The following is a 25,555-nucleotide window of genomic DNA, read 5'->3' as shown; positions in this document are numbered from 1 at the left end:
TACTGTTTAGGATAGTTTGCATCAGGTGCCTGAAGATGTGATCAAGGAGGGAGTATCTAGACAAGCTCCGATTTCCCTTCCTCTCAAACTTATCAATTCTTCTCACAAAAACAGTCTTAAACATAAAAAATGTTAAGACTAGAAGCTAACTTTCTGATTATTTCTGTATAATGACAATGAAAAATAAAGTTGAAAATATTTGCAAGGGATTTTTGCTGCTGACCATTCCTCCCCTCTCCCCCAACTGATTGTAAACATTTGGAAACGTACACATATTTAAAAAAATAAACTAATTCCACAAAGCTGTGAAAGCAGTTGCAGGGAGAGATGGAACAAGATTGCAACGCAAATGTCCATGTAAAAAAAGTTGAGGAATGCCTTTCCTCTCTCAACCACCACATCGTAACTCATGGGATAGTCACACATCGTACTTATATGATTGTAGCTAGTGAACAGAACACAGCCCGCAAGACAGAGCAACTCTGTTGTGCTTAGCATTTGTAATGCCTCAACTAGAGTACAACACCGAATTTAGGCTGTTACCCTTCAAGAACGTACTCTAGAAACAAAGGGAAACATGTATAAAGAGAAGTTCAGGAGGAATGAAGCTCAAAGAAAGATCTAATCTGGGTTGCCCAGCTCACAGACTACAGGACTAAAGAGAGAGCAGTGAATTTCTATAAAATGGAACAGCCTGAACAGGTCAGACCAAGAATATGTCAGGAACAGGGTAGGTTCTGCTGATATTTTTAAGCAAGCAGATATATGACATAACCTCATTGACATACCTTTCTATACTGTATCAGGATTATATAAAGGTTGAGGTTGGAAGGGACCTCTGGAGATCACCTCCTCCAACCCTGCTACTCAAAGCAGGGTCAACTAGAGAAGGTTACCTGGTGCACTGTCCAGTCATGTTTTGAATATTTTCAAGCATGGAGACTACACAACCTCTCTGGGCAATCCATTTCAGTGTTTCACAACATTCCCCCACCCTCAAACACACAGCCTACCTCACTGCAAATGAAGGGTTTTTTTCCCCTTATGTTTAACTGTAAGTCCCAGTCTCACAAGTTTTGCCAATTACCTCTTGTCCTTTCCCTGGGCACTACCGAGAAAAGTCTGTCTCAGTCTTCTCTACTCCCCTGGTCAGGTATAATCACGTGGGTAAGATCCCCTGAGCCTTTTCTCCTCCAGGCTGAACAGTCCCAGCTCTCACAGTCTCCCCTCACATGTCAGATGCTCCAATCCCTTAATTAGTTTAGGGGTTCCTTCTCCAGACTCCCTCCAGTCTGCCCATGTCTTTTTCTGTACCATAACTGGACCCAGCATTTCAGATGTGTCCTCAGCAGTACTGAGCAGAGAGGAAGGTCTACCTCCATCAACCTGTTGAACCACTCCCTCTCACAGGGATGTTTATTTTCCCTCCATAGAACATAAATTCTGTGAAGTGCATCTCTGTCAGGCTTTGTAGAGCTACAGGGGTAATACAACATGATATCCCATGGGCTCAGATTTTGAGCATGTTACTTTCTGTGTTAGCTTATTTAACAAAGTCAACACTATGGTAATCATCTTATGGCTTACAATGGCTAGGTTTTACCTATAAAAAATCTGAACCATTTGGTATTTTAATGTTTCGCTTCCAAATGTAGATTCACCTTGGTATGAACAGACAATTAAACCACTGCTGAACAGTAGGTGATTTAAGATTTTTTTCCTAATAGCTAATTTTTTTTAGTCAACTCTTGTCTAATTTTTTTTTTTCCCCAAAAAAACCCTGTCCGCTCAAGATGTGATACTGCTTAATACAACAGCCAACCTGCTGTGAGCATGCTTAAAAGAAAGTCAGACCATGCAAGAAAGGTCACCCATTTGAAAATGGAGGATTTTAAGTCTACTAATCTGACACTGGCTGAGGAATGCTTTGTAAAAGGAACTTGAGTGGGGACTTTAAATCCAAGGTTTTTACAGAAGACAGATAAAGACTATTTTAAAGTGTTTCAGAGAACCGAGAAATTTGGAAAAGGACTTGGCACTAGAATCCAAAGGAGTGGATCCAGTAAAATATCAGCAGTTCAGCAGATAGCTAAGTTTAAGAATGTATATGTTTGGCCAGCCATTTATGACTTCATATAGTCATATAACAGCACCTGATATTCAGAACTGTTCAGCTAAGGAACTCAGTTTCTACGCACCTACAGTGGAATTTCCAATGGCAAACAAATAGGGAGGGTAAGGGAAAGAAAAATAAGAAAAAAAAAAAAAGCAACAACAACAACAAAGCAGATCATCTCTAGCCTTCTCCAAACCTATTTGTAAGGTAAAACAGTTTAATTTACCCTGGAAGCAGTGACTGTGGAGTTGGCGTTGGCCCATTCAGGGCATACAGGCTGATGCTGCTGATCCCACTGCTCCCCATGCTGCCAGAACTCTGGGCAGACTGAGCACTGCGGTCCTGGTAATTCAGTGGAAGGCTTTGAGGCCTGGCATAGTAATAAGGGGTTGAGTGAGCATCCCGTGGCAATGCTTGAGCAAAGAGCGTGGCATAACTTGATACCTGAAAAGGAAAGGATTTGAAAAGGGAGGAATAAAAAGAAATGATTTGTGAGTTGCTTTAAGTCATGTCTTACAACAGGAGTGTAATATTCAACAACGCAAAAAATAACTGAAGACCATATTTATGCAAAGAAAAATTTGTTGTTACAATTATAATGACAAAAAAGCAAGTCCCTTACAGTGAGCAAAAGTACTTTTCGCAATACAGCTTATTTTTGTCTGCAAATTGTCATTAGCAATAGCTGCAAAAAGCACTTTGGTGCTAGCAGAGCTGCAACCAAAGGAGAATTTTGCTCTCCCTACTCCATTTCAAACTCATTAGCACATGAGTAGACATTACACCACCAAGCAGAAAGCGGGAAAAAAAAAAAAAAAAAAAGTCACAACTTCAGCTACAAATGTTGGACAGCTCATATTTCTACATTTACTTAGCACAGAAAAATTACACAGAAAAAAATTGCAGATACTTGTCTTAAGTGTGTTCTTCCTTTCAGCCTCACACACAAACACAACCTGAGGTGTTGGTTCCAAGTCTGGATAGTGATTCTTAATGACATCTAAAGTAAGTGACACACATTGACCGTTTCTCAGAACTAACAAAGGTCTCCTCACTTACCTTGTTAGACTGCTTACGTGGATCTTCACTAAGGCTAAGCAGGAGGTAGAGTACTGACCATTTGTTTTTCAAAATGCCCTTTAAAAAAAAATTAAGACAAACAGAAATGAGTTTGTTTTAACTCTTGATAATAATGTATTTTTTTTTATTATCTAGCCTACTAACATGTACACATACAAATCAATTTTCCACACAAATAACACCAACTCAGAGCCAGATTCTCGAGTAAACTGGGAATGTGCAGTGCAGCCTCTGTATTGCTAATTTTATTTTCTCCACTGTGTTCAAATCATGAACTCACCTGCTCTGAGATCAGCAAGTACACTCAATTTAAAATTCATAGCTTCTAAGAAAGAGGTTTATACAGAGTTGAACTTTTACCAGCATTCCCACACACTCTCACCATTTAAAACATCTCAGATCTGGATGCTACTGTAACCTAAAGGTGAAGAAGCAAAATTCTTGATACAGTCTTAAGCAAAGAACTGTCTTTTCTCCACTTTCCCCTTCACTGTCCTTTACAGGGAGGCTTCAAAAGTTTGAGGGTTTCAATTTCTATTACTTTAAATGCCATTTAAGAGAGCTACCAAAATTTTCACAGCTTAAGATAGACACATTGTTAATGTGAAACTTGAGGAATGTGCAATATAGTCTCTAGCAAATAGACAGATACATACAGACTGCTAGAATAACACTCTCAGCAACTTTAGATCTCAGCAGAAAGCTTAGCAGCAGAAGACAGAACAATGTTAAAGCCCAAGCTACAAAAAGAACACTTTGAAGAGTTATGGCCAATATTAAAGTGTTTTATTTTAGATAGGCAAATGTTTCTAGATATATTACTCCATAGTTCTGTGACACTCATGCTTGCACCTGAATTGATCAGGGATATAGAACCTCATAATGGACATTAAGTAGTGGAGTAAGACAAAGAAACTCACACAAGTTCCCTCACAATATTGATCAGGCTATTGTCTGGAATACTAAGCAATGCTGAATATAAAGAAAACTTCAGTCATACCAAGATTCAACAAAGATTCCATCCCTTATGAAGCAACGTAACGTAATTCAGTGCTATCAGTCTTGCAAAAAGCACTTTCAAGGTCACTTTGAAATTCTCTTTTTTAAACACATTTTCACTCTCACCTTTTCCTATTTTTGCTGTTTCTCTGCAAATTATGCATTTTGTACATATATGTTACATGGTATAAGAATTTTGGTCATCGAACATTTCTTTCTTCAGGACAGAGCCCGCTAACCAAACCTACCAAAGCTCTACATTTGTTATAAAAGCATAGAAGGAGACATTCTGTATCATTATGTAGAGCAGAAGTTTATCTTCTGCTTTGATCTCAACAAGAAGCAGAAAGTAGAGGTATTGCATCTGTTGCAAGTAACTAATCCAGCAACTCATTAACAGCTGGTGAAGAAGGAGCAGCAACATTACCACTGCTTCTGTGGGCCAGGATGGAGTAAGTCTAAGCGCCTCAAGAAGCATGGTTTGCTCAACTGGCAAGCTGCCACTAAAATAAGCACTGACCTCCTTTTCTCTTTAGAGTAATGGATGAAATGAAGTTAAAACAGATTCACGCAAGCTTTTTTCTTTCTCCTAGTTGCTTTCAAGAGAATTGCTGGAGGAAGAAAAAGCCTCATTGATTCAAGAAACGCATATTCCTTCTGTGCCCTTCCCTAAGCTCATGGGGAAAGGAAATGATTGTCCACCATTAGTAATAAACCTAACAGCAGATTGAATAATAATTGGTAGTGTGAATTTTAAAGAAGGCAGTATTCAGATGATACCATTTCATGTACGGAAGATGCTAGCACAGAAAAAAAACAATACAGAAGGTTAAAAGAACCTCAAACATTTGAGCAGGCAGCAAAATACAAGGAGATAGCTGATGTAAGCTTGTATTACATTCGGAAGAATAACCAAACTGATACAAACACGGACAAGGCATTTTGTTTCCAAATTTACAGCCATTGTGCTCTGCAGCTATGTTGCTTGCAAAATGCAATGGCATGGCAACACAGTACGTAAGCTACAGAAACACGTTACAGAAAACCTGTATTAAAAGAACAAGATCACATAGTGCAATACATGCAAGAAGAGGCTGAAACAAATGGCTGAGGTCATCAGAACAGGTGTCTGCAAACCAGTGACACTTGCTTCACTGTACAAACCAATGCAAACAATATACAAACCCACAGGATAAGGAAAACAGGAAAAGTTATACAACTTCAGCTCCAAGCACTAACAAACTAATGGGTAAGTTAAGTATGGATGAGGGGAGGGGCAGAACCAAGTTCTGACTAGTCACACTCTCCACAGAATCACTTTTTCGTCATCTTAAAATCTTAGTATTGTCCCATAAAATTTAGCCATGATCTATACATAAATTAATGAATAAAAAGCAGAAGAGGAGAGAAAAACATTTCTCCTAAATACAAAGGGCAAAATAAGGACAAATTTCCTGTGATATAGAAAGCATCATCTTTTACATTAACTGAATTTTGTTGTCAAAAATCAGGTGTGTGCAAGTGACAACTGGGAATCTTATTCTATTACTGCCCACCACATTCTACCTTGCTAAATACTCAATTTTATGGAGAATCCAGAACAGATTAGCAGCAGTCATTTTTCACCTACGTCAGCTGAATTTCTATCCCCACATCTTTCCCCCCTTTCACCTAGTCCATCTTCTTGCATCATGGGCTTTCTATACACTAACATCTTTTGTCAGAATATCAACATGCAGTATTCTTTCATTAACACTAGTGTTAGCAGAACCATCAAAGTCAGCAAACTCTTAACCTTCAACATTAAGACTTAGAGCACTTAAAAATTCAGAAGCATGAGGACTGTTTGAACCCTAGATTAATAAAATCAATATACTTATAAGGCATTGCTGTAAAATAAATGACAACGAGAAAATTCATCAGTCTTACGTATAAAATGAACAGTTATTTTTACAGAGTTCCTTCCTTCATATGAAGAGCCCCATCATGTAACTGGACTCAAACTAAAAACGCATCCTTTATTCTCTTCCGATTTACAATTAAATCCAAATTAATTTCTAATTAATAGCAAACAGCTCATAGTAAAAAAAAAAAAAAGCGACTTGTAAACTTTTTCACAGAAATTACAAAATGCTTGATGTTGGAAGGCACCTTTGAAGATCATCTAAGCCCAACCAAGCCCTCTGCTCAAAGCAGGATCGTCTACAGTATGTTGCCCATGACTGTGTCCAGTCAGGTTTTGACTCTCTCCAAGGATGGAGACTCCACAACTTTCCTGGGCAACCTGTTCCAGTATTCAACCATCCTCTCAGTAAAAATATTGTTAATGACCTGAGCACTCTCCAGAACAACTCTATAACATCAGAAGGATGCATGTGTGTGCCTTCAGTTTCTTTATACAATTATTACACTACCTGTGAACTGAGTTTTCTGTAGAGTTCTGAAAACAAAGCAGCATCTGCTTCCCTTCTTTGTCGCACAACTATTAAAAAAAAAGAAACAGAGATTAAAAATTTGAAAGAAGTATAAGAGTTTTCCTGTTTTCATGTTATCTGCATTCCAGCCCTGAAAATTCTTGCATCGGAAGTGATGCAATGTAAGTACCTGTTTTTCTTAGAGCAATCAAAATATACACCTCTTAAATAAGTGCCCTTTTAAAGTCTAGTCTGCCATTCTGTAGGTTTAGGGAATTAAAACATAACTGAAAGCAGATATGTGTTAAAGAATGCTATAAAGCCCTTCACAAAATTAAGTGTAAATGTTCCTATTTTAGGCAATCAAAGCAAGAAACAAAAGTAGTAATGCCACTTGCTCAAAGTCAAGCAGAATTCCAAGGTCACGCACTTCTATATATTAAGAAAAATAAGTCTCAATCACTGCCAGTTACATAACAGAAGTCTTTGCTCAGAGGAAAAACATCTTCAAGCTTTAAGAGGTCTTCAGAAAAGCCTTGTTACATCAGAAAGAGCCAGGTTTAAAAAAAAAAAAAGATAGATAAAACAAAAACATCTGAAGAAACCTTAATAATAAAAAAATGTTGAATTGTTAATTAGCATCAAAAGCCACTGCTAAGTACACTTTGCTAAATAAGTCACTTCCTGCACAGTAACTCCAAAATACGTGTAAATTTAGAAGGATATATCCAGTCACTTGTTACATGAACACTAACATCAGCCTATGAGCTGAAGTTGGGGAGAAGAAAGATGACGGAAGATTGCCCTCTTCAAAACTCCTGGCAATAGGCCCAAAGCACGTAGAAACTCATCATGCAGAAAGCGTATACTGTAGATTTCAGTGTTTTGGACTTGCATCTAGAGACATTCTAATGGGCTTATTTGCCTATTAGCAAGACATGGAAGCTCTGCATTAGGAAAAAATACACATGTATTTTAAAACAGTTACAACCACTGACTTCAGTTACCCTAATTCAATCTCCCTGACTGAATAGTCAAAGCTCAAATATGAATCTTTAATTTAATTAGCGTAGTTCAAGTAACTGTTTCTGGACATTCTCCTGTAGAGCAGACAATCTGCTGAAAGCAGTATTTGGCTTTTCCAGAAGAATGCATCACATCCCCATTGGATTCACACAGTGCAACACTTGACTCAGAGCAGCATACAGCACAATGGAATGTAACTGCAACATAACTTACACTGTCACAGTCTAATGTTTTAGTTTTGAGAAGGTGGTTGCAGAAAACTTGTAGAGAAACTGAAGGCAAGAAATATCAGGTAAGTCACATAAACAATTCCACCAGTTCCCAGGATGCTCATTCAGCAAGTTTCACACAGGTGCTCATGAAGTTAATTGCACCAAAGTATAATATTTCTAAAGTGCACATCAGAAAAATATAAGTCTTCTAAAAAGAACTATGAATTCGTAAAGTCGGAGTACTATTAAAGTGAAAGGAGTGCAATATTAATTGTTCTTTATTTTCATGGTGGCTAAGATACAGAGTCAATGGCAGCAAGGGAAGTCTAAGCTGAGCATTCAGAAAAATCTGAGCTGTGAATACAAATAGCTACTCAGGAATACTAGCTAGGAATTAATGGAATTTCCATAATGATATTTTCAGGGATGAGTATTAATAACAGATAAGATAACTATCTGTGAGGCAGAGTTGTCTCATTTTCAGAGGAATAAAGTGATCAAATAACTTCTTGAAGAACTTCCATTCCTATTTCTAAGAAAGAAACAAAGATGTGCTTACGTTCTTTCTTGATTTTCTCCGCTACAAGAAATTCATCTCGTTCAACAGTGGGAGCAAAGTTGCTTCCAATAACTCTCACTGCATACTGAAACTGCTGGGCTGCATCAGCTGAAAGAAAAAAGGAAAACCATCTCAGTTAAGCAAAGTGTTAAAGTTCTGTTAAAATAAATTAAAAAAAAAAGTTAGACACGAGATTACATTGGTATGGCTGAATCCAGTGTAAACGTACCTGGCTTAGATCAGGTAACATTATACTATAATCCTTAGACACACTTCTAATCAGAGGGCAGTAAAGTCCAGTTTACCCACGAGCACATTATCAATGCTATATGTACTTCAAACACACTCACCTGTATACACTCCACAAAATAACTGCGCTTAAATTTGTGAATAAGCCTTTCCTATTCTGTGCTGACAGAAGAGACACTTAGGCGTACCCAGTTATTAGAGAGCATTAGCATACTTCAGCCGGCTCTGCCCTTCCCCACAGACTGAAATGCTGCGGGACTTGGCACAAAGTCACAAAATTTAGCTCACACATAGGAACAACATAGCCATGTTCGCCAGGCACACTCTCCCACCAGGCACCCAAACTGGATTATCCTACCTGTGGATCTTTACTCAGATATCCACAACAGTGGTTTTACCAGTTTGTGTGTTGGTTTTCGGTTTGGTTTGGTTTTTAAAACAGTTTACATGGTTTCACCACTTATGTTCAAAGCTAGCTCAGAGAGACTGGCATCATCTCCTAATGCATAATGTAAATACTAATGTAGAGGTCACAAGCCAGTGACCTCCCTCCACTGCTCCTTCCTCATGCAATAACTCTATTTTTAATATTGTTGCTGAACAGTACTGGTTTAGTGCAAGTATCTCTGCTTTCTGGGAAGATTAATAGTCTGGTAGCGCTAAGTTAGGGCCAGCTTAGTATTAATGCCTCTACAGCATAGTCATGTTCCCATTTATTGACCTGAAAAAAAAAAATCAATCAAACAAACAATAACCCCACAGACATGTCAAGTGCCCTTACAAAACATCAGGTAAATTCCTACTCCTTGTAAAGGAATAAATGTAATAACATAAGGGGAAAGGTACATAAGAAAAAGCAAATATAAATGCGTTGTGTCAGCTACTTGAATCCTCACACTTCCTGACTTCAGGAAAAAAAACATTTAAGCAATTCTGCATATTAAGTCTGTTTTGTATATAACAATTATGTGTGCAAGTGCATCAGACTGTGTTTTATTTAGTCAGTTAAGCAGTCAAACTTTCAGAGAAAATTGTAGAGTAATGCAGCAATGATTCAGCCAAGGAAAAAGCAAGGATGCTGGCTTGCACAAATACATACAAAAGGAACAGAAAAACAGAATAGGGTAAAGGTCCACTAGAAGCAGAAATACTTTAAGCATTGAATTATCTCTTAAATTAACTAAAATTTACAACTGAAAAAAAATCACTTGGGAGATACGAGTCAATTGTTGATTAAATGCATTAAAATATCCAGAAATTTATGGAAAGGAGAAATTTGAAATCAGAATGTGCTACATTCTTTCTGAATGCCCATTTTTTACTGTCTTGTGATATAAATGCCACCCACTGGTGCTAATCTACTAGAATACAACTGTAGACCAGCAAACATTAACCAGTTCACACAAAGCAGTACTTCACACAATCAGGAAAAAAGCCTGCTCAGACAGAATCATTAATATTTAACAGTATTTGACAATATTGGTCTACAAAAGGAGCAAGGGTATAATTCTACTTCCAGGGAAGAAAGTGCCAATATCCAGACCACTGGAAGGTCACAAGTCTGCATAACTTAAATGCCTCCCAGAAAGAATAGTTCTACTGTTAGACTAAGCAACCTCTCATTTGCAACAGGGACTTGAAAATACAAATATAAAAGAATTTAATAGTTCATCTATTGATACCTGAAACCGAACTGATGAACCAGGTGGGAAGAGGCAAGTATGAGGAAGTGTTTCTGAGTAATTCTTAGGTATAATACATGTCATTGCAGAACAACTCAAGATTTCCAAAAGTACTCTGCAAGGCCAGTTAAAGCCAAACACTGGCACTGAGTTATCCCAAACAATAGTAAGAGTTTTATCTTCCGTTAATTCCTCAACTGTCTACCTAGCAGCAGTTAAGCAAGAGCTAGGCTTTTCCAGTAATTCTTACATATTTTTGGCATGTTGTTATAGTGAATTAACAGGGGCTACAAATTAAAAATAAAATTGCTAAGAGAGTTCCAGGTCAAGCATCTAGGATGAACTAAAGTCAGGAGAAGGATCAAGGGTACTTTATCAGTTATGACATGTGTCTAGATTAAATAATAAACTCCCTCACTGATTATTCACTAAAAAGCAGGAGAGAATGGATCTCCAGTAAACCAGTTCAATACAAGTTATAGAAAAATCGAAAAAGAAAGAGGCAATTAAAAAAACATAAATAGATGTCATCTTAAAAAAAAAAACCAAACAAACACATGGACACAAACACCCCAACCACAACAAAGCCACAAGAACTTCTCCCTACAGCTCCTCCTCGCTCATTAGATGCATTACCCTGGTTTTCTAAGGAAAATTATGTTCTGAAATTAACTTCTATGTCCACCTGCATCACCCTATCCCTTAGGGACTGCCTTTCTTACTTTTTTTTTTTTTTTTTTTTTTAAACCAGATTTGATAGAGGTCTCAGGGATACCAAGTTAAACAGGTTTCATAGAAACTGGGGACTGGTAGAACAAACATCCGAACAACTCTCCCTGGGGGAGAGAGTGCACTGAAAGCTCAATGGTTAAGTATTTCCTCTCATTTGCCTGCACAGAATTGGCAATATCAGGTACTGCCTCCTGCCCCGAGCACGAAGGAACAGAGACCTGGAGGGTGAGGGAAGAGGCATTTCTGAATAGAGCTACAGGGAATGAAAGTACAAGCTGGCAGTATTGCAGCTGAGCAATGCAGGGCATTTACTGAAGAGAAGATTTGCAACACAAATCCACAGGCAATAAAGACATATTTAACTTTACTGAACGAACTTGTTTACGATATACTGCAAGATCATAAATGTATCACAGTATGTTATCTTTTAAGAGGGTTGAATAACAAAATATGTAGTTGATTTTAAAAAGAAGTAATTCTGCTATGTCTGGACAATTGAGCGTTATTCATTCAGCTGCTTCTGCTAACTTTTCAGTACATGCTATGATTTATACTGCGATTATCAGTAAGCTTAATGCTTGGAGAAAAATATAAAAATCAGAGCATTATATTTTACACTGAATGACAATGTACAGTTTTTCCATGTAAGCAATGCTATATTTACTGTGTTTATTCATTTTTTAAAAATTCTTTGGTTCTGAACAAAATGTTTCATATCAGTGTTTCAAAAAGATTTAAGTGCTCTGTTTCCTCTCTGTTGTTCCCTGTGGTTTTGGAGGTTTAGATTAAATTCAAGTGAACCAAGATCTACACAATGAAAAATCAAGTGGGTTTACTGTCTTTAGTCACTTGATGAGATAATTACAAAATCCAGCAAAGATGTGTACAAAACCTCTAGGGACACTCTGGAATTTCATTTCTCCAGAAGAATTGACTCAGAAAGATGGTTATACATTGCCAAAGTTTGGGTGGGGTTTTCTTGGTTGATGATGTTGGAATGGGGATTTACCTCAAAACAGTAGAAGAAAATCATGGACTTTGCCATTTTTGTGTTTTCCAACCTGCCTCTGACACTACAGCCTTTAGAAGGCTACCTGTGCTTCTAGTTCTGTGGTACAAGGGAATATTGATGGCAAGAATGAAAGACAAAGAAACACACAAAAGTTTCTGGACAGAAACCTCGAAGATTTAAACCTCAATCAAATAAAGATCACAACAGATACTTTATTAATAGCAAGTAGCAGGATTTTTTCCTGTAATGGGGAAGTTTTAAGAAAGATGTGTAACCTTCTATAAAAAACTTCTATTTCAATACCAACCATAGCAAGACTAGTTAAAGCACAGAAACTTAGTACAGTCTTTTCCATACTGCCCTATGAAAGCTCTCTAGTTGAGAGACTACAATTCCATCCAAAAAATCTTGATTATTAAACCTGTCACACTAGTAACAATATGGAACAAAGTTATCCACACTATACACATACAGATTTGCACTGGTAATTCAATAGCCTTGCAGCAAGACTGTTTTTATATTATATTTTATTCAGATTTTCATGTTTTATTCATATCAAGTCCAGCTTCTCTTTTACAAACAAAACTCCCTGCTGTGGGAGTTTCTCGAGCAGATTATTTCTTATGAGTCTGTAAAATAGCTTCAGTACCTAAAGTGATTAAACATAACTTAATACGGATATCTGTCAGTAAAATAAAAGATTCACATAGTTTATAACTAATGGACACATTTAATTGCTTCCCTCCTCAAAGAACTACCATTATGACAGCAGACAGGCTTAAAATACACAGCTGTCTACGTATGTGTACCTCCTTCTTCATCAAAAAGTGATTACAGCATGACTCTACTATGTAACAGCAAGCTCAACATACATGATGCATGAAATTGATGCCACTATTTGCAGGGTAAGGGGGGAAACACCACTGATCATGGCTCATTTTCCAGAGGTCTGATCAGAGCAGTGAATGCAGGTAGAGACAGCCACTCACCCTCAGACTATATCCCTCAAGTAATACACACATACATACACAATTAATGACACTGGCAAGCTGCCATACAGCTGAGCGAAGAAATAGCACTTGTGAATCACCAAAAAAAAAAAAAATTAAAAAACGTCTCCTTAGAGCAGAGCAATCTATCAATAATTCAAAGATCTATACTCTACTCAGCCATTCAAACTTTCCTACAAACAATGCAGTACTAAAACTGAGCTACTTCAAAAGGCAGATAACGGCATTTTAAAGCTGCAGAAAAAATAAGTGTAGCACATGGAAGAAGTACAGAAGCAATGCACAGGAAGAATTTGGTTGTAAAGAAAGCAAGGACAAATAGGACAAAACATAAAGTTTAAAGGAAAAGTTCAAGAGACAAAGATACAATTGGCCAATATACTTCCAAGAAGCCAGTATTTCAGAGGGAATGCTGAAACTGAGCAAGTTTTTTGCTGAAAAGAAGCTTCTAACATTACCTATAATTTTAGGAAGTGAACCAAAAGTCACCTTACAGTCTTACATTCTTTCAACACCATTGGCTTCAGAGATTAGCAAACTCTCTCCACTATCTCTTCCTCCAGTCACCTGTCTGTCATCCTAGACAAAAGTCTTGCTTAAATGCAGATATTCATTACTGTAAAACAATTACACTCTAAACTGCATTCAATGCTCTAAGGGCGGCACTGACTGGCAAACCCTCAAAAACCCCAAAATTCTTTCCTGTAACAAACTGTTTGCTAAACACCTAATGTGCAACTATTGCAAAACTAAGCCTGGAAGAAAAGCTGTAGAACTCGAGAACCTTCTCACATATACCATGAGCAGATACTGTATTTGTCAATATAGTAATGCTGCTGTATTTTCTCTGTTTTAACTATATCAGAAGTTCTACATCAGTATGAATTATTACCTGGGAAAAAAAAGCAATTGCATTAATATGATGTCATATACTGATAAACTAAAATACTAGTCCAGAATGTCATTAGTGTTACTATTTTGGTTTTGAAGAGAATCTGCACACATTGTATGCAAAACTGCTTGTTCCTGTAGAAAACATTGTGTTTGAGAAGTGCAATTTTAGGACTAGAGCAGTTACGAAGCAGTCCTGAAAAAAAATTTAATTTTGCATCAGTCTTCTGCTTTAGTCAATGATCTTAAACTTCTCTGTTGTATGTTCATTTCTTTCAGAAAGAAAAATAATAGTAAAAACAAATTATAAAATGTAAATGTAAAAATATTCTGTTCGTGCAAGTTTTTATTTGAAGCATTTTAAGTTTATTCCTAATTAACAGTCTTTGCAGTCTCCACACTCCTCTCCTACACAGGAAAAAAAGAACCCAAACCCACCAAATAAAATCCAAACCACACACACTCCCCTGTCTTTCCTTACTTCGAAGTTGTCCACAAACTTTGAAGCACAGCACAGGCAACATAACTATTCTTTAATTCTGTTAATATTCCTGGCTCTTGTTGTATTGTCAGTAAACAGATTTATAGTCCCACTGGACTATCAGCAACACGGTCAGACGATCTTCTCAGAACTTTCCCTCACTCTTAATTTTTGCCTAACTTGTCAACTTGCATTTGCTTCTGTTATTAGCATAGGTAAAAGCCCTCTACATCACCTTTTGAATGAACTCTATGCTTTCCCCCCACCATGAAATTTTAACATCTATTCCAATAGTTCAGAGCTTAAAAATCCCAAAACAAACAGCAATAACAAAACCGCCACTGACATTACATAGATTAAATGAAGGCCATAGTATGGACTTCAGGTAGCAAACTGCTCTCTGAAGACTGAAATACTACTGTCTAGAGCATGCACACCTCCAGAAGTACTATGGCACACAAAAATCTTTTTAGGATTCAAAACCAAATAGATGTAGCTTGATTATTTACAGCAATACCATTTGATTCCATTGGAGGCACTAAGAGTTCTTGCAACTGACAAGCTTGTACAGCAGTCTACAAAGTCTCTAAGATTACCAAGAGGTTTGTGAAAGACAGCTAAGAACAAGCAGCTTTTTGTCAGAGGATTAAATTCACTGCCCAAAGAGAGGCATGCAACCCTGTATAACTGCCGGAGTCCACAAAGAAGGGGAGGGGGGAATCATATAAATTACTGCACAGGCAGGCAAGCTCTCTGCAAGATCAGGTATTAGTACAAAAGCAAGGCGGATAGCCTGGACAAACACAGAAGGATTGATAATACAAAACTAGACACTAGTTCTTAGACACTGTGAGGACATGAGGAAGAAAGAGGTCAGCAATGGCCGCAGCCGCAGAGCGCAGGGATCCCCAGCTAACCACAGTGGGTGACTGCGGACACACAGTGCCACGGGAAGCTAGCTTTAAGCCCTTACTTGGGAACTGGCTAAAGCACAGGAGCAGAGAGCTTTCAAACCTTAGTTCTACAAAAAAAAAAGCTGAGGTAGAGAATTTTTTTTTTTTTTTTTTTTTTTTTAATTTTCAGTAGAGTTCTTCCAGGTAACTCAGCAGACCTTGTAATGAATTTCTCAGAGGCAGAGCTGTTTGCGAAAAAAACCCAGTAACTAGGCCTATGCAGCTGACTGATTTGGGAAACGAAGTAAGCCATCTACTTAGTGGATGGTCCCAAAAAAGGGAGAAGAGAAAGAGGATAGCTCCACCACTGGGAGCCTCTGCAGCCATGTTCCATCATAGCACAAATTCACTTCAACATAAATCTTTAACAAGTGGGGAAGATGGAGGCCGCCCAAGGCCATCACGGGCAGAAACGAAAGAATCCTCAGTGGAGCCTGTTGTCTGCTGGGTTTATGGAGGACTTCAGGCATGGGATTGCAGAATGGAGACATGGATGCAGAATAAGACCGCTCATCCCACATGAGCTGTAAGTGCACTATTATGATACAGACATTATATAAACGGAACCCTTCAGCTCCTTCTGAAGCCATAGCTTCCTCACAAACATAACAAAACACAAGTGCTGAGAAGGAACATAGCCAAGCAGAACAAACATTCTGAAGTACAAACTCAGGGAACGTACAGGCAGGAAGAACCATTAGATTGTCAAGTCTCAACTCCTTTCTATTATTTACCCATTACATTTCACCCAATTACATTAGCACCTTGTATTTTACTGGAGCACTTACTCCAGGAAGGTTTCAAAAGCTAGGATTTCAAGAAAATCACAGCAGGCTAACTACACAGATGGTTAAAGATGGCTGTTTGTACCTAGCTTCAGTCTCTTGTTACTAATTTTTACTAGGAATTTCTCTAATTAATTTAAAGATCTCTTAAGTATCTGAGCTTTTTCTCCCCTAAACTCTGTAGAAGTAATTGAACATTATAAATTACTTACCAAAGACTAAACTGATAATACTTGTAAAATTTGCTTCAAAAAAGAGAACACATATACAAAGCAGCCTACCTTCATCACTACACAAGGAGGGGAGAAGCTGCATGTAGACCACTAACCACACAAAAATACCATACTTTGAATTTATCCTGGGCTGAAAGGAAATTAGAGTTACAAGCCTGAAAAACAGTAAGATGCTAAATAACTTGTCTGGTGGTTTTCTTACCACCAAGGGATACATGCATCTACCTCAACACAGAGGATGCTGGTACTAACAAAATTCCCTTATTGTCTTTGTTCCTTGGACATAGAAACCAGGGGGGGGGACAACCACCATACACACCTTTCATGACTGAGATGTCTTTCACGGACTTTTATCAGTCTCCATGCACTTTGAATCAATAGCTGAGCTGATGACAATCTAACACAGGTACTACAGTCGAGTGTTTCAAGAGAAGTCTGACGTTGGAAGGGTGAGCCTTCAGTGCTAGTCCCTCATAACACAGGAATAAAGAGCAGGGTAAGGATGGGCTTCCTATCTGTCACATGCATAAAAATACACGTAATGGTAAACATGGCAGACAACCCACACTATTATTTTTAAGTTATTACTTCAAGGGAGTCGTCAGATAACCCACATGCGAACAGATGTAGCGAGCTATAGGTTGCACGCAGCAGCTTAGCACGATTTGGGGCAAAATTTCCCCTTTCATTAGTCACACACAAAAGAGATTTTGTTTACATTGGTAGAATCCCAGCGTACAGGAATAGGTCCAGCATTTATTTAAAAAATAACAAAAATCAGAGTTCTCTTGCATGTTTTCGCACATACTGCTTGCAAATAAGCTTCTTATTCCAGTCAGAAGAGATGGAGATGTATAGAAACTATGGCTTCAAAAAGAAGGCTAGATCCAAAGTTGGTAGAAGTGAGCCACCTCTCCTCAATACTCACACCTTGATTGATAAACACAGAGGTTGCTGTTTCTATTCTCATGCTCTGTTTAAGTTTTATAAGTATCACAGACCTAGATAAGATACTCAGTATCAAGAAACAAGCTTAGATTGGGTTTAGATTGCAGTCCCTTTCAAATCTAAGAAAGAGTCATGAAGGAAACAGGATTAGGCAATATAGAAATAATGTCCTCACAGAGGCCTCCACTATTCCAGTAAAGCAAGACAATACCTTTTTCAATTTTTTTTTTCTTGTTTTTCTTTCTGGAAGTAGAACTAGCACAATAATTTGAGATTTCTGGTAGCAAAAAGTTTGAAGTGCTCTTAAGTAAGAACATATACCAACTGTATTAGAAAAAAGTTTCCAAGGCATGTTAAAAAGCAAGAAACAGCTATAAAAGCAGAACTATAATAGCACCTTAGAATTGTAGGCTGATGTGAAATACCCTTTAATACACAGTTAAACCAGCTGCTAAAAAAAAAAAGTGTGTGGTTACATGAAAACACAAGAGATATTAAACAGTTTAGAAGCTACTGTTGATTTGGGGGACATAGGGGAAGAGTAGAAACTTGCCACATGCTGATAACATCTCACATCAGGAATTACTGTCACAGAATTATTATAAATTGACATTTCTGGAAATGGGAAATTTATGGCCTTGCAGAAGACTTAAACATGCAATGGAGAGGGAAAGGATTTTAGAAAACAAAACAAAACACAGAAGTCAACAGCTGTTGATCATAGAATCATGGAACCATTTAGGTTGGAAAAGACCCTTAAGATCATTGAGTTCAAGCAATCAACAGAATGTTTCTGTGAAGAGGTCCCTACTCAACATTTCAGCGAAGACAAAGAAATTCCAACTTCTTACCAACTCTTCCAAGCTTCTCAGATCAATCACAGAATCACAAAATGGTTTGGGTTGGAAGGGACCTTTAAAGACCATCTAGTCCAAACCCCCTGCCATGGACAGTGATGTCTTCCACTAGACCAGGTTGCTCCAAGCCCCATCCAACCTGGCCTTGAACACTGCCAGGGATGCGGCATCCACAGCCTCTCTGGGCAACCTGTTCCAGTGCCTCACCAGGCTCATCATAAAAAAGTCTTCCTTATGTCCAATCTAAACCTACCCTCTTTTAGTTTAAAAACCATCGCCCCTTGTCCTGTCACTTCAGGCCTTGGTAAAAAGTCTGTCATTCTTATAAGCCCTCTAAGTACCGAAAGGCCACAATAAGGTCTCCCCGGAGCCTTCTATTCTCCAGGCTGAACAACCCCAACTCTCTCAGCCCTTCTTCACAGGAGAGGTGCTCCAGCCCCCTGACCATTTTCATGGCCCTCCTCTGGACCTGCTCGAGCACATCCTTCTTACGTTGGGGGCCCCAGAGCTGAACACTGTACGCCAGGGGGGGTCTCATGAAAGCGGAGTAGAGGGAGAGAATCACTTCCCTTGACCTGCTGGCCACACTTTTGATGGACCTCAGGATATGGTTGGCTTTCTGGGCTGTGAGCGCACATTGCCAGCTCATATCCCATTTTTCATCCACCACTATCCCCAAGTCCTTCTCTGCAGGGCTGCTCTCAATCCATTCACCCCCCCAGTTTGACTAATATTGGGGTTGCCCCGACCCAGGTGCAGGACCTTGCACTTGGCCTTGTTGAACTTGATGAGATTCACATGGGCCCACTCCTCAACCCTGTCAAGGTCCCTCTGGATGGCATCCCATCCCTTTCCTCAAGCATACCAGCTGCACGGCTCAGCTTGGGGTCATCTGCAAACCTGCTGAGGACATACTCAATCCCACTGTCTATATCATTAATAAAGATATTGACCAGCATCAGTCCCAATACAGACCCTCAAGGGACACCACTTGTTACTGATCTCCATTTCGACATTGACTGCAACTCTTTAGATGTGGCCATCCAGCCAGTTCATTATCCATCGAATAGTTCCTATCTTTCCAATGCAGAGACAAGGATGGTGTGTAAAATGATGAGGTGCTGTCTCCAAGAGATGGAAACATAAAGTTTGAGAGAGAGAGAGAGAGAGAGACAATAAGTGGGTTTTCACCTTGTCACTCATTTTCTAGACTTTTAAGATAGCAGTAATTGACATTTAGGCCATGTTTTAGTCAGTTTCAACCCAATTCTTTACAAGTCAGTACTCAAAATTATTAGTTACTGTCATGGAAATACCTAAAGGTAACTGGGAGTGACTTGCCAGAAGAGAGTGGCATGGAGGGAGAAAAGAACACATAAAAGACTTTATAGCCACTACTAATAAGGAAGAAAGCCATCTCTCATACAAGAAAACAGGTACAACAAAAGCTATGGCACGAATTTGTCTAGTGAGCGACGCTTACAAAGACAGCAACTTAAAAAAGGAGACTTCGCGGATGCACCTCTTCCTTTCCACCCTCCAACTGCTTACTAAAAACAGTCTTTGCCTTGATTGCAACAGATAGAAACTTACACAAACAGGCAAGAGATGCATTCCCTTGCTGGAGGATCACAGCAGCGTCAAGCTGTAGGGGACCTAGCGGATGTCAACGGCTTGAGCACACACGGGAGGAAAGCGGAGAGATTCCTGAACGTGCAGACGAGCCACTTTTTGCCCCAAACACCCCGGCAGCGGTGCCCCATCCCCGCCAAGACCAGAACGCCGTTAGCAGCCACCGAAGGCAGAAGGGCACCAATGGAACCCCCCCCACACCCCCCCGCCTCAGGGCTCCCCGTCAGCCCGCACCTCCGGCTCACCGGGACCGCCGCCGTGCCCGGCCGGCAGCCGAACCCCCCGGAGGACCAGGGCGGATCAACCGGGCCGCCAAACCCCCCCGGCACCCCCCTCACCGGCCTCGCCTGCCCCCCCCCCCCCCCGCTCACGGGCTCCAACGGCAGCCGGTGGGGGGGGGGGGGGGGGGGCTAGTGGAATGGCTGAGGAAAACCTTTACCTTCGCTTTTGCCCAGGATGCGGCAGCAGAGGTTCTGCAGCAAAACGTTGGGGGATTTTTGGTCCGGAGTCGCCATCGCCGCCCGGGAGGTGGGGAAGGGAAAGCGGGCGGCAGAGCCAGGAGCACGGCGGGATAACAGCGGGAGGATGAGGAGGATGAGGAGGAGAAGCTTCCCCCACGCTGAGCAGCGCAAACACCCGGCGACACCTCCCGCCGCCGCCCGCCCGCCGCCTTAAGGCGCCATTTTAACAGAACCCGCCGAAAGCCGCAGCGGCGGCAGCCCGCTACCCACAATGCCCCTGGGCGGGCGCGGGGGGGGGGGGGCGATCGGAGCGCGCCTCGACGAACACCCTCCGCCGCGCAACCGCCGCCACCACCCAGACGTTCCGGGGCAGACACCGACCCCCTTCCTCCTCCTCCTCCTCCTCCTCCTCCTCCTCCTCCTGGCTCTTCTCAGCCCCGCCGTTGAGCCTGGCACAGCCCGGGGAGAGGGCTCGCAGGGCTCCGCTTTGGGGGTCCGGGGGGGGGGGGGGTGGTTCTGAGGCAACGCGGCTGTGACCAGGCCTGCGATGCGTGCTAGCCCTGGCCAAAAATGTCCCTCGATCTCCCCAAAAAATGGGAAATAGAAAATTCCCATTCTGCAACAGCTTTCCATTGTTGGGAAGCGTCCTCTCACCCGTCCCTCAGAAACCCCGGGGAGATCGGGCTTACTCATTCCTCTTCCGAGAAGAACAAGCCGGGCGCAGGCCGTGGGGCGGCTGCGCTTGCTGTAATTCACTGCCGTGGGTAACTTTCCCACACAAAATAGTGAACGAATCAACGCGGATCTGGAAAAACGCGTCGAGATCCTCGGCCCACACCTCCCCTGCGCCCCTCGGCCCGCGGCCGGCCGGGCAGAGCGGGTGGCCGGGCTGCGGTGCTCTGGGTGACCCCCTCCCCGGGCTTGTCAGCCCCTAACACGGACACTGACTTTCCAAGATGTCTTGTCTTCCATTTCTTTTATTCAGCAAATTCATGCTGGGTCCGGCATCTTTAAGTAGCAAAATAGAAACGCCTTTATATACAGCTTTTCCACTATGTGGAACCATAGAATGGTTTGGGTTGGAAGGGACCTTAAAGACCACCTAGTTTCAATCCCCCTGCCATGGGCAGGGACACCTTCCACTAGACCAGGTTGCTCCAAGCCCCATCCAACCTGGCCTTGAACACTGCCAGGGATGGGGCATCCACAGCCTCTCTGGGCAACCTGTTCCAGTGCCTCACCACCCTCATCGTAAAAAATTTCTTCCTTATATCTAATCTGAATCTACCCTCTTTTAGTTTAAAACTGTCACCCATCATCCTATCACTATCGGCTGTGATAAAAAAACCTCTATCTTTCTTATAAGCCCCCTTTAGGTACTGGCAGGCTGCTCTAAGGTGTCCCCGGAGCCTTCTCTTCTCCAGGCTGAACAACCCCAACTCTCTCAGCCTGTCCTCACAGGAGAGGTGCTCCAGCCCCCCTGGTCATCTTCATGGCCTCCTCTGGACCTGCTCGAGCAGATCCGTGTCCTTCTTATGTTGGGGACCCCAGACCCGGACGCAGTACTGCAGGTGGGGTCTCACCAGAGCGGAGCAGAGGGACAGAATCCCCTCCCTCGACCTGCTGGTCACACTAGTGATGCAGCCCAGGGTACGGTTGGCTTTCCAGGCTGCGAGGACACATTGCCAGCTCATATTCAGTTTTTCATCCACTAATACCCCCAAGTCCTTCTCCTCAGGGCTGCTCCCAATCCACTCATCGCCCAGCCTCTATTTGTGCATTGGACTGCCCTGACCCATGTGCAGGACCTTGCACTTGGCCTTGTTGACCTTCATGAGGTTCGCACAGGCCCACCTCTCCAGCCTGTCCAGGTCCCTCTGGATGGCATCCCTTCCCTCCAGCGTGTCGACCGCACCACACAGCTTGGTGTCGTCGGCAAACTTGCTGAGGGTGCACTCAATCCCACTGTCCATGTCGCCGACAAAGATGTTAAACAGCACCAGTCCCAATACTGACCCCTGAGGAACACCACTCATCACTGGTCTCCACTCGGACATCAAGCCATTGACCACGACTATTTGAGTGCGACCATCCAGCCAATTCCTTATCCACCGAGTGGTCCATCCATCAAATCTACGTCTCTCCAATTTAGAAACGAGGATGTCGTGCGGGATAGTGTCAAATGCTGTGCACAAGTCCAGGTAAATGACATCCATGTCAAATGCTGTGCACAAGTCCAGGTAGATGACATCCATTGCTCTTCGCTTATCCACCAACACTGTAACTCCGTCACAGACGGCCACCAAATTTGTCAGGCACAATTTGCCCTTAGTGAAGCCATGTTGGCTGTCACCAATCACCTCCTCATTTTCCATGTGCCCTAGCATGGTTTCCAGGAGGATCCGCTCCATGATGTTGCTGGGCACAGAGGTGAGACTGACTGGCTTGTAGTTCCCCAGGTCTTCCTTTTTTCCCTTTTTAAAAATAAGGGTTATGTTTCCCCTTTTCCAGTCAGTGGGAACTTCCCCAGACTGCCATGGCTTCTCAAATATTCTGGGTAGTGGCTTAGCCACTTCATCTGCCAGTTCCCTCAGGACCCGCGGATGCATCTCCCCAGGTCCCATGGCAATTGCGTCACCGTTCTGAAACCAACACATTAGGGAGCAGCACAATAAGAACATGCCATTAAAATGGGCTCACTCGTGTGTGCCTGCAAACAGAAGTACAATTACTAATCTAAGCTTTTCAACTGCAGCAAAACCACCTCCTACGTTATGCTTCTGAAGTACTGTAATAGCCGACCATTCTGTTACATTACTGGGAATGTGTCCTTTCATTTCTAGCTTCTTTTTCCTAAGGAAATGAGGCTTCTACAGTTATTCTGTGTGTCAGTGCCTCCTTATAACTGTTGGATCTCTTTACCAATTTCAATCAAATTTAATAGAGGGATAGAGTTCTTAAAGATATTAACTTAATACAAATTTTAAGGAACTCAGTGGCTGAGAGTCCTAAGGTCCAAGTTAGTGCCCCCTTGAAAAGAAAGGTAAGGAGAACTTAGTTCCTCCTACTGTGTTTGCTATTTGCAAACTGGCTAATTGGTATACACACCTTGGAGAGCATGCTATACCTAGCTCTGAACCAGCTACAGTACCAGCTACTTCTTGCCTGGCCTGACAGATGGAGGATGCAGGAACTGAAGGTGTAAGGGACAGAGACCTCTGGAAGTAACATGGGAAGTAGTCAGAAAGAGGCAGAAGGGATGCAAATTGCTGGGAAATAGAGGAAACTAAGCTTCATTAGTTCTGCTGCTCACAGAACTCCTTGCTTTTTTCTTAATGAAAAGAATTAATCCTGCAATCCTGTCTTAGAAATGCTAATTCTGATAAGGCAGGTTGCTAGCGTATGCAGGTTATCGTGGTTCTACCAACTCCAGTACAGCTATGATCACATAAATCAGCTTAAGATATCCCCCAGCATTTTTATGGACATGCAGAATCGTCTTAATTGGTTTCATTTTTGAAAAGCAAGAAAGAAAAAATCTCAGCTCTTTTTTCTTACTGTATAACTATAAGCTCAGTTCACCTTGCTGCTTGGCCTCTGAGCATTGGACAATAAAAAAAAGTAATTGCCATTCAGGTTTTTCATAGTGTAGAAAATCCATCAGTTAGCATAGTTAAATGCATGCTTTTAAAAGTATGACAGTGACTTACAAGGGATTTCGTTTATCCACAGAAGCTTAAAGAATCTTGCATTCAGAGCCGCTACATAAAGAACATATTTCTGATAGTAAATAGCTTTATAACAGAAGAACGTACAATGAGATCCAGCAGGAGATGGAAGCTGAAGCTTGGCAAAATAAGGCTAGAAAAAATGACGGGTTTAATTCAATAAGGATATTCAATCAGTAGAGAGATATTTTTAAGAGCTTGGCACTTTCTCCATCTCTCAAACATTTTAAATCAGCCTTCCCTTACAGGCTTAGTGACCAGATACAAACTGACACAGAAGCTACTGAGTTGTGTGTACGCTGTGCACAAAATCAGACTGGAGGGCATCATACTCCCTTTTGGTCTTCAGCTTTCTCAGTCTAAGCAATAATGCTAAGAAAAGATTCTTACCCTTATAAAAAACCCGAGGGTTAATTGTTCTGGTTTCCTTAACTCCTTTATGGTTATGTCTACAGGGCACAATACCTTAGATAGCTCTGGCTGTTGGTGGGACACGCCAAAATCAGTAGGGCATCGTGCTGACATCTCCAGCATTCCAGTGTGCCAGATAGACATAATTTTTTTGTGTCATATAACCAATGTCAAGAATTATAGTGGCTGGGGACAGCGGAGGACAGTGTCTGTGCCTTACTTGGGGTATGGCAGCCCTGGAGGAGCAGCAGCTGGGTCACTTCTGGCTTCAGCACCATTTGGCTTCTGTACCTAAGCATGTATTTTCGACACAGGCAACCCTGTAACGGCCTAGAGCCCTACTACGCTGAGTTGGGAGTATTAAAAGGTTATAAAGGTGCCCACAGATCTAACCTTTGAAAGGCCGTATGTTTTAGGATGAGGTGCTGTGACTTGATTTCAGGTAGATGTCTTCCCTGTGCACAAGTAGGGCTCAGATGAAAAGAGTTTGATCCAAACAGTTTAACCCTCCCGAGTGCATTAGTTCTGCATCGCAGCCTTCTTGTTGTAACTTTCACAGTATTCCTACCATCTGTCCTTTTTCAAAACTCTTCACTTAAGCTGTTCTGCTGACTGAGGAGGCTGAAGTGTGTTCCACAATGCCATATACCTACGGAAAGTCCATTGAACTGGCATGTGTATCAAAAAAGAAACCTGTGTTTTGAAATATTGAAGACGTGCCAGAAACTATGACTTAAGCTATATAAGGGCAAAACGAAGGACATTTTCATTTTTTATTTTGGATTTTTTTTTCAATTTTTAAGGTAAAATAACAATTTTAGATGAATAATACTAGCTATCCTATAAACTGGAAGTAGTACTGGTGTTTTGCTTCTTAGAACAGTTGTCTTTCTTCTGGTGGTGCCTCCAGTACCTGTTAAGTTTCATTTTTACCAGCCCAGTACTTCTTAGCCATAAACAGAATTCTTTTCCAACATGAAGATATATACACACACACACACACACACACGCGTTGAGTCCCACTCAATATTAAATGTTATTGATCACACAGGGATGGACAGTGTTATATATCTTTCTAATGAAT

General features: G+C 41.2%; 1 protein-coding gene across 2 annotated transcripts in view; it reads right to left on the bottom strand.

Annotated features, from left to right (window-relative positions):
* The window catches only part of TUBGCP3 (tubulin gamma complex associated protein 3), a 53,988-nt gene extending 33,378 nt beyond the window's left edge, over nt 1-20,610 (bottom strand). For both annotated transcript variants that reach the window (XM_052773926.1, XM_052773927.1), the window contains exons 1-5: nt 20,311-20,610; nt 8,407-8,514; nt 6,610-6,677; nt 3,176-3,253; nt 2,343-2,560 (exon numbers count right to left, since the gene is read on the bottom strand). In XM_052773926.1, the coding sequence (XP_052629886.1) occupies nt 2,343-2,560; nt 3,176-3,253; nt 6,610-6,677; nt 8,407-8,514; nt 20,311-20,386 (548 nt within the window). In that variant the 5' untranslated portion in view covers nt 20,387-20,610. The remainder of the gene's footprint in view (nt 1-2,342; nt 2,561-3,175; nt 3,254-6,609; nt 6,678-8,406; nt 8,515-20,310) is intronic.
* Between the last annotated feature and the right edge of the window lie 4,945 nt (nt 20,611-25,555).

This window comes from Harpia harpyja, chromosome 22 (assembly GCF_026419915.1).
Source record: "Harpia harpyja isolate bHarHar1 chromosome 22, bHarHar1 primary haplotype, whole genome shotgun sequence".
Classification (NCBI taxonomy): Eukaryota; Metazoa; Chordata; class Aves; order Accipitriformes; family Accipitridae; genus Harpia; species Harpia harpyja.
Note: the sequence above shows the minus strand (reverse complement) of the source record. Positions and strands in the feature narration are given on the sequence as shown.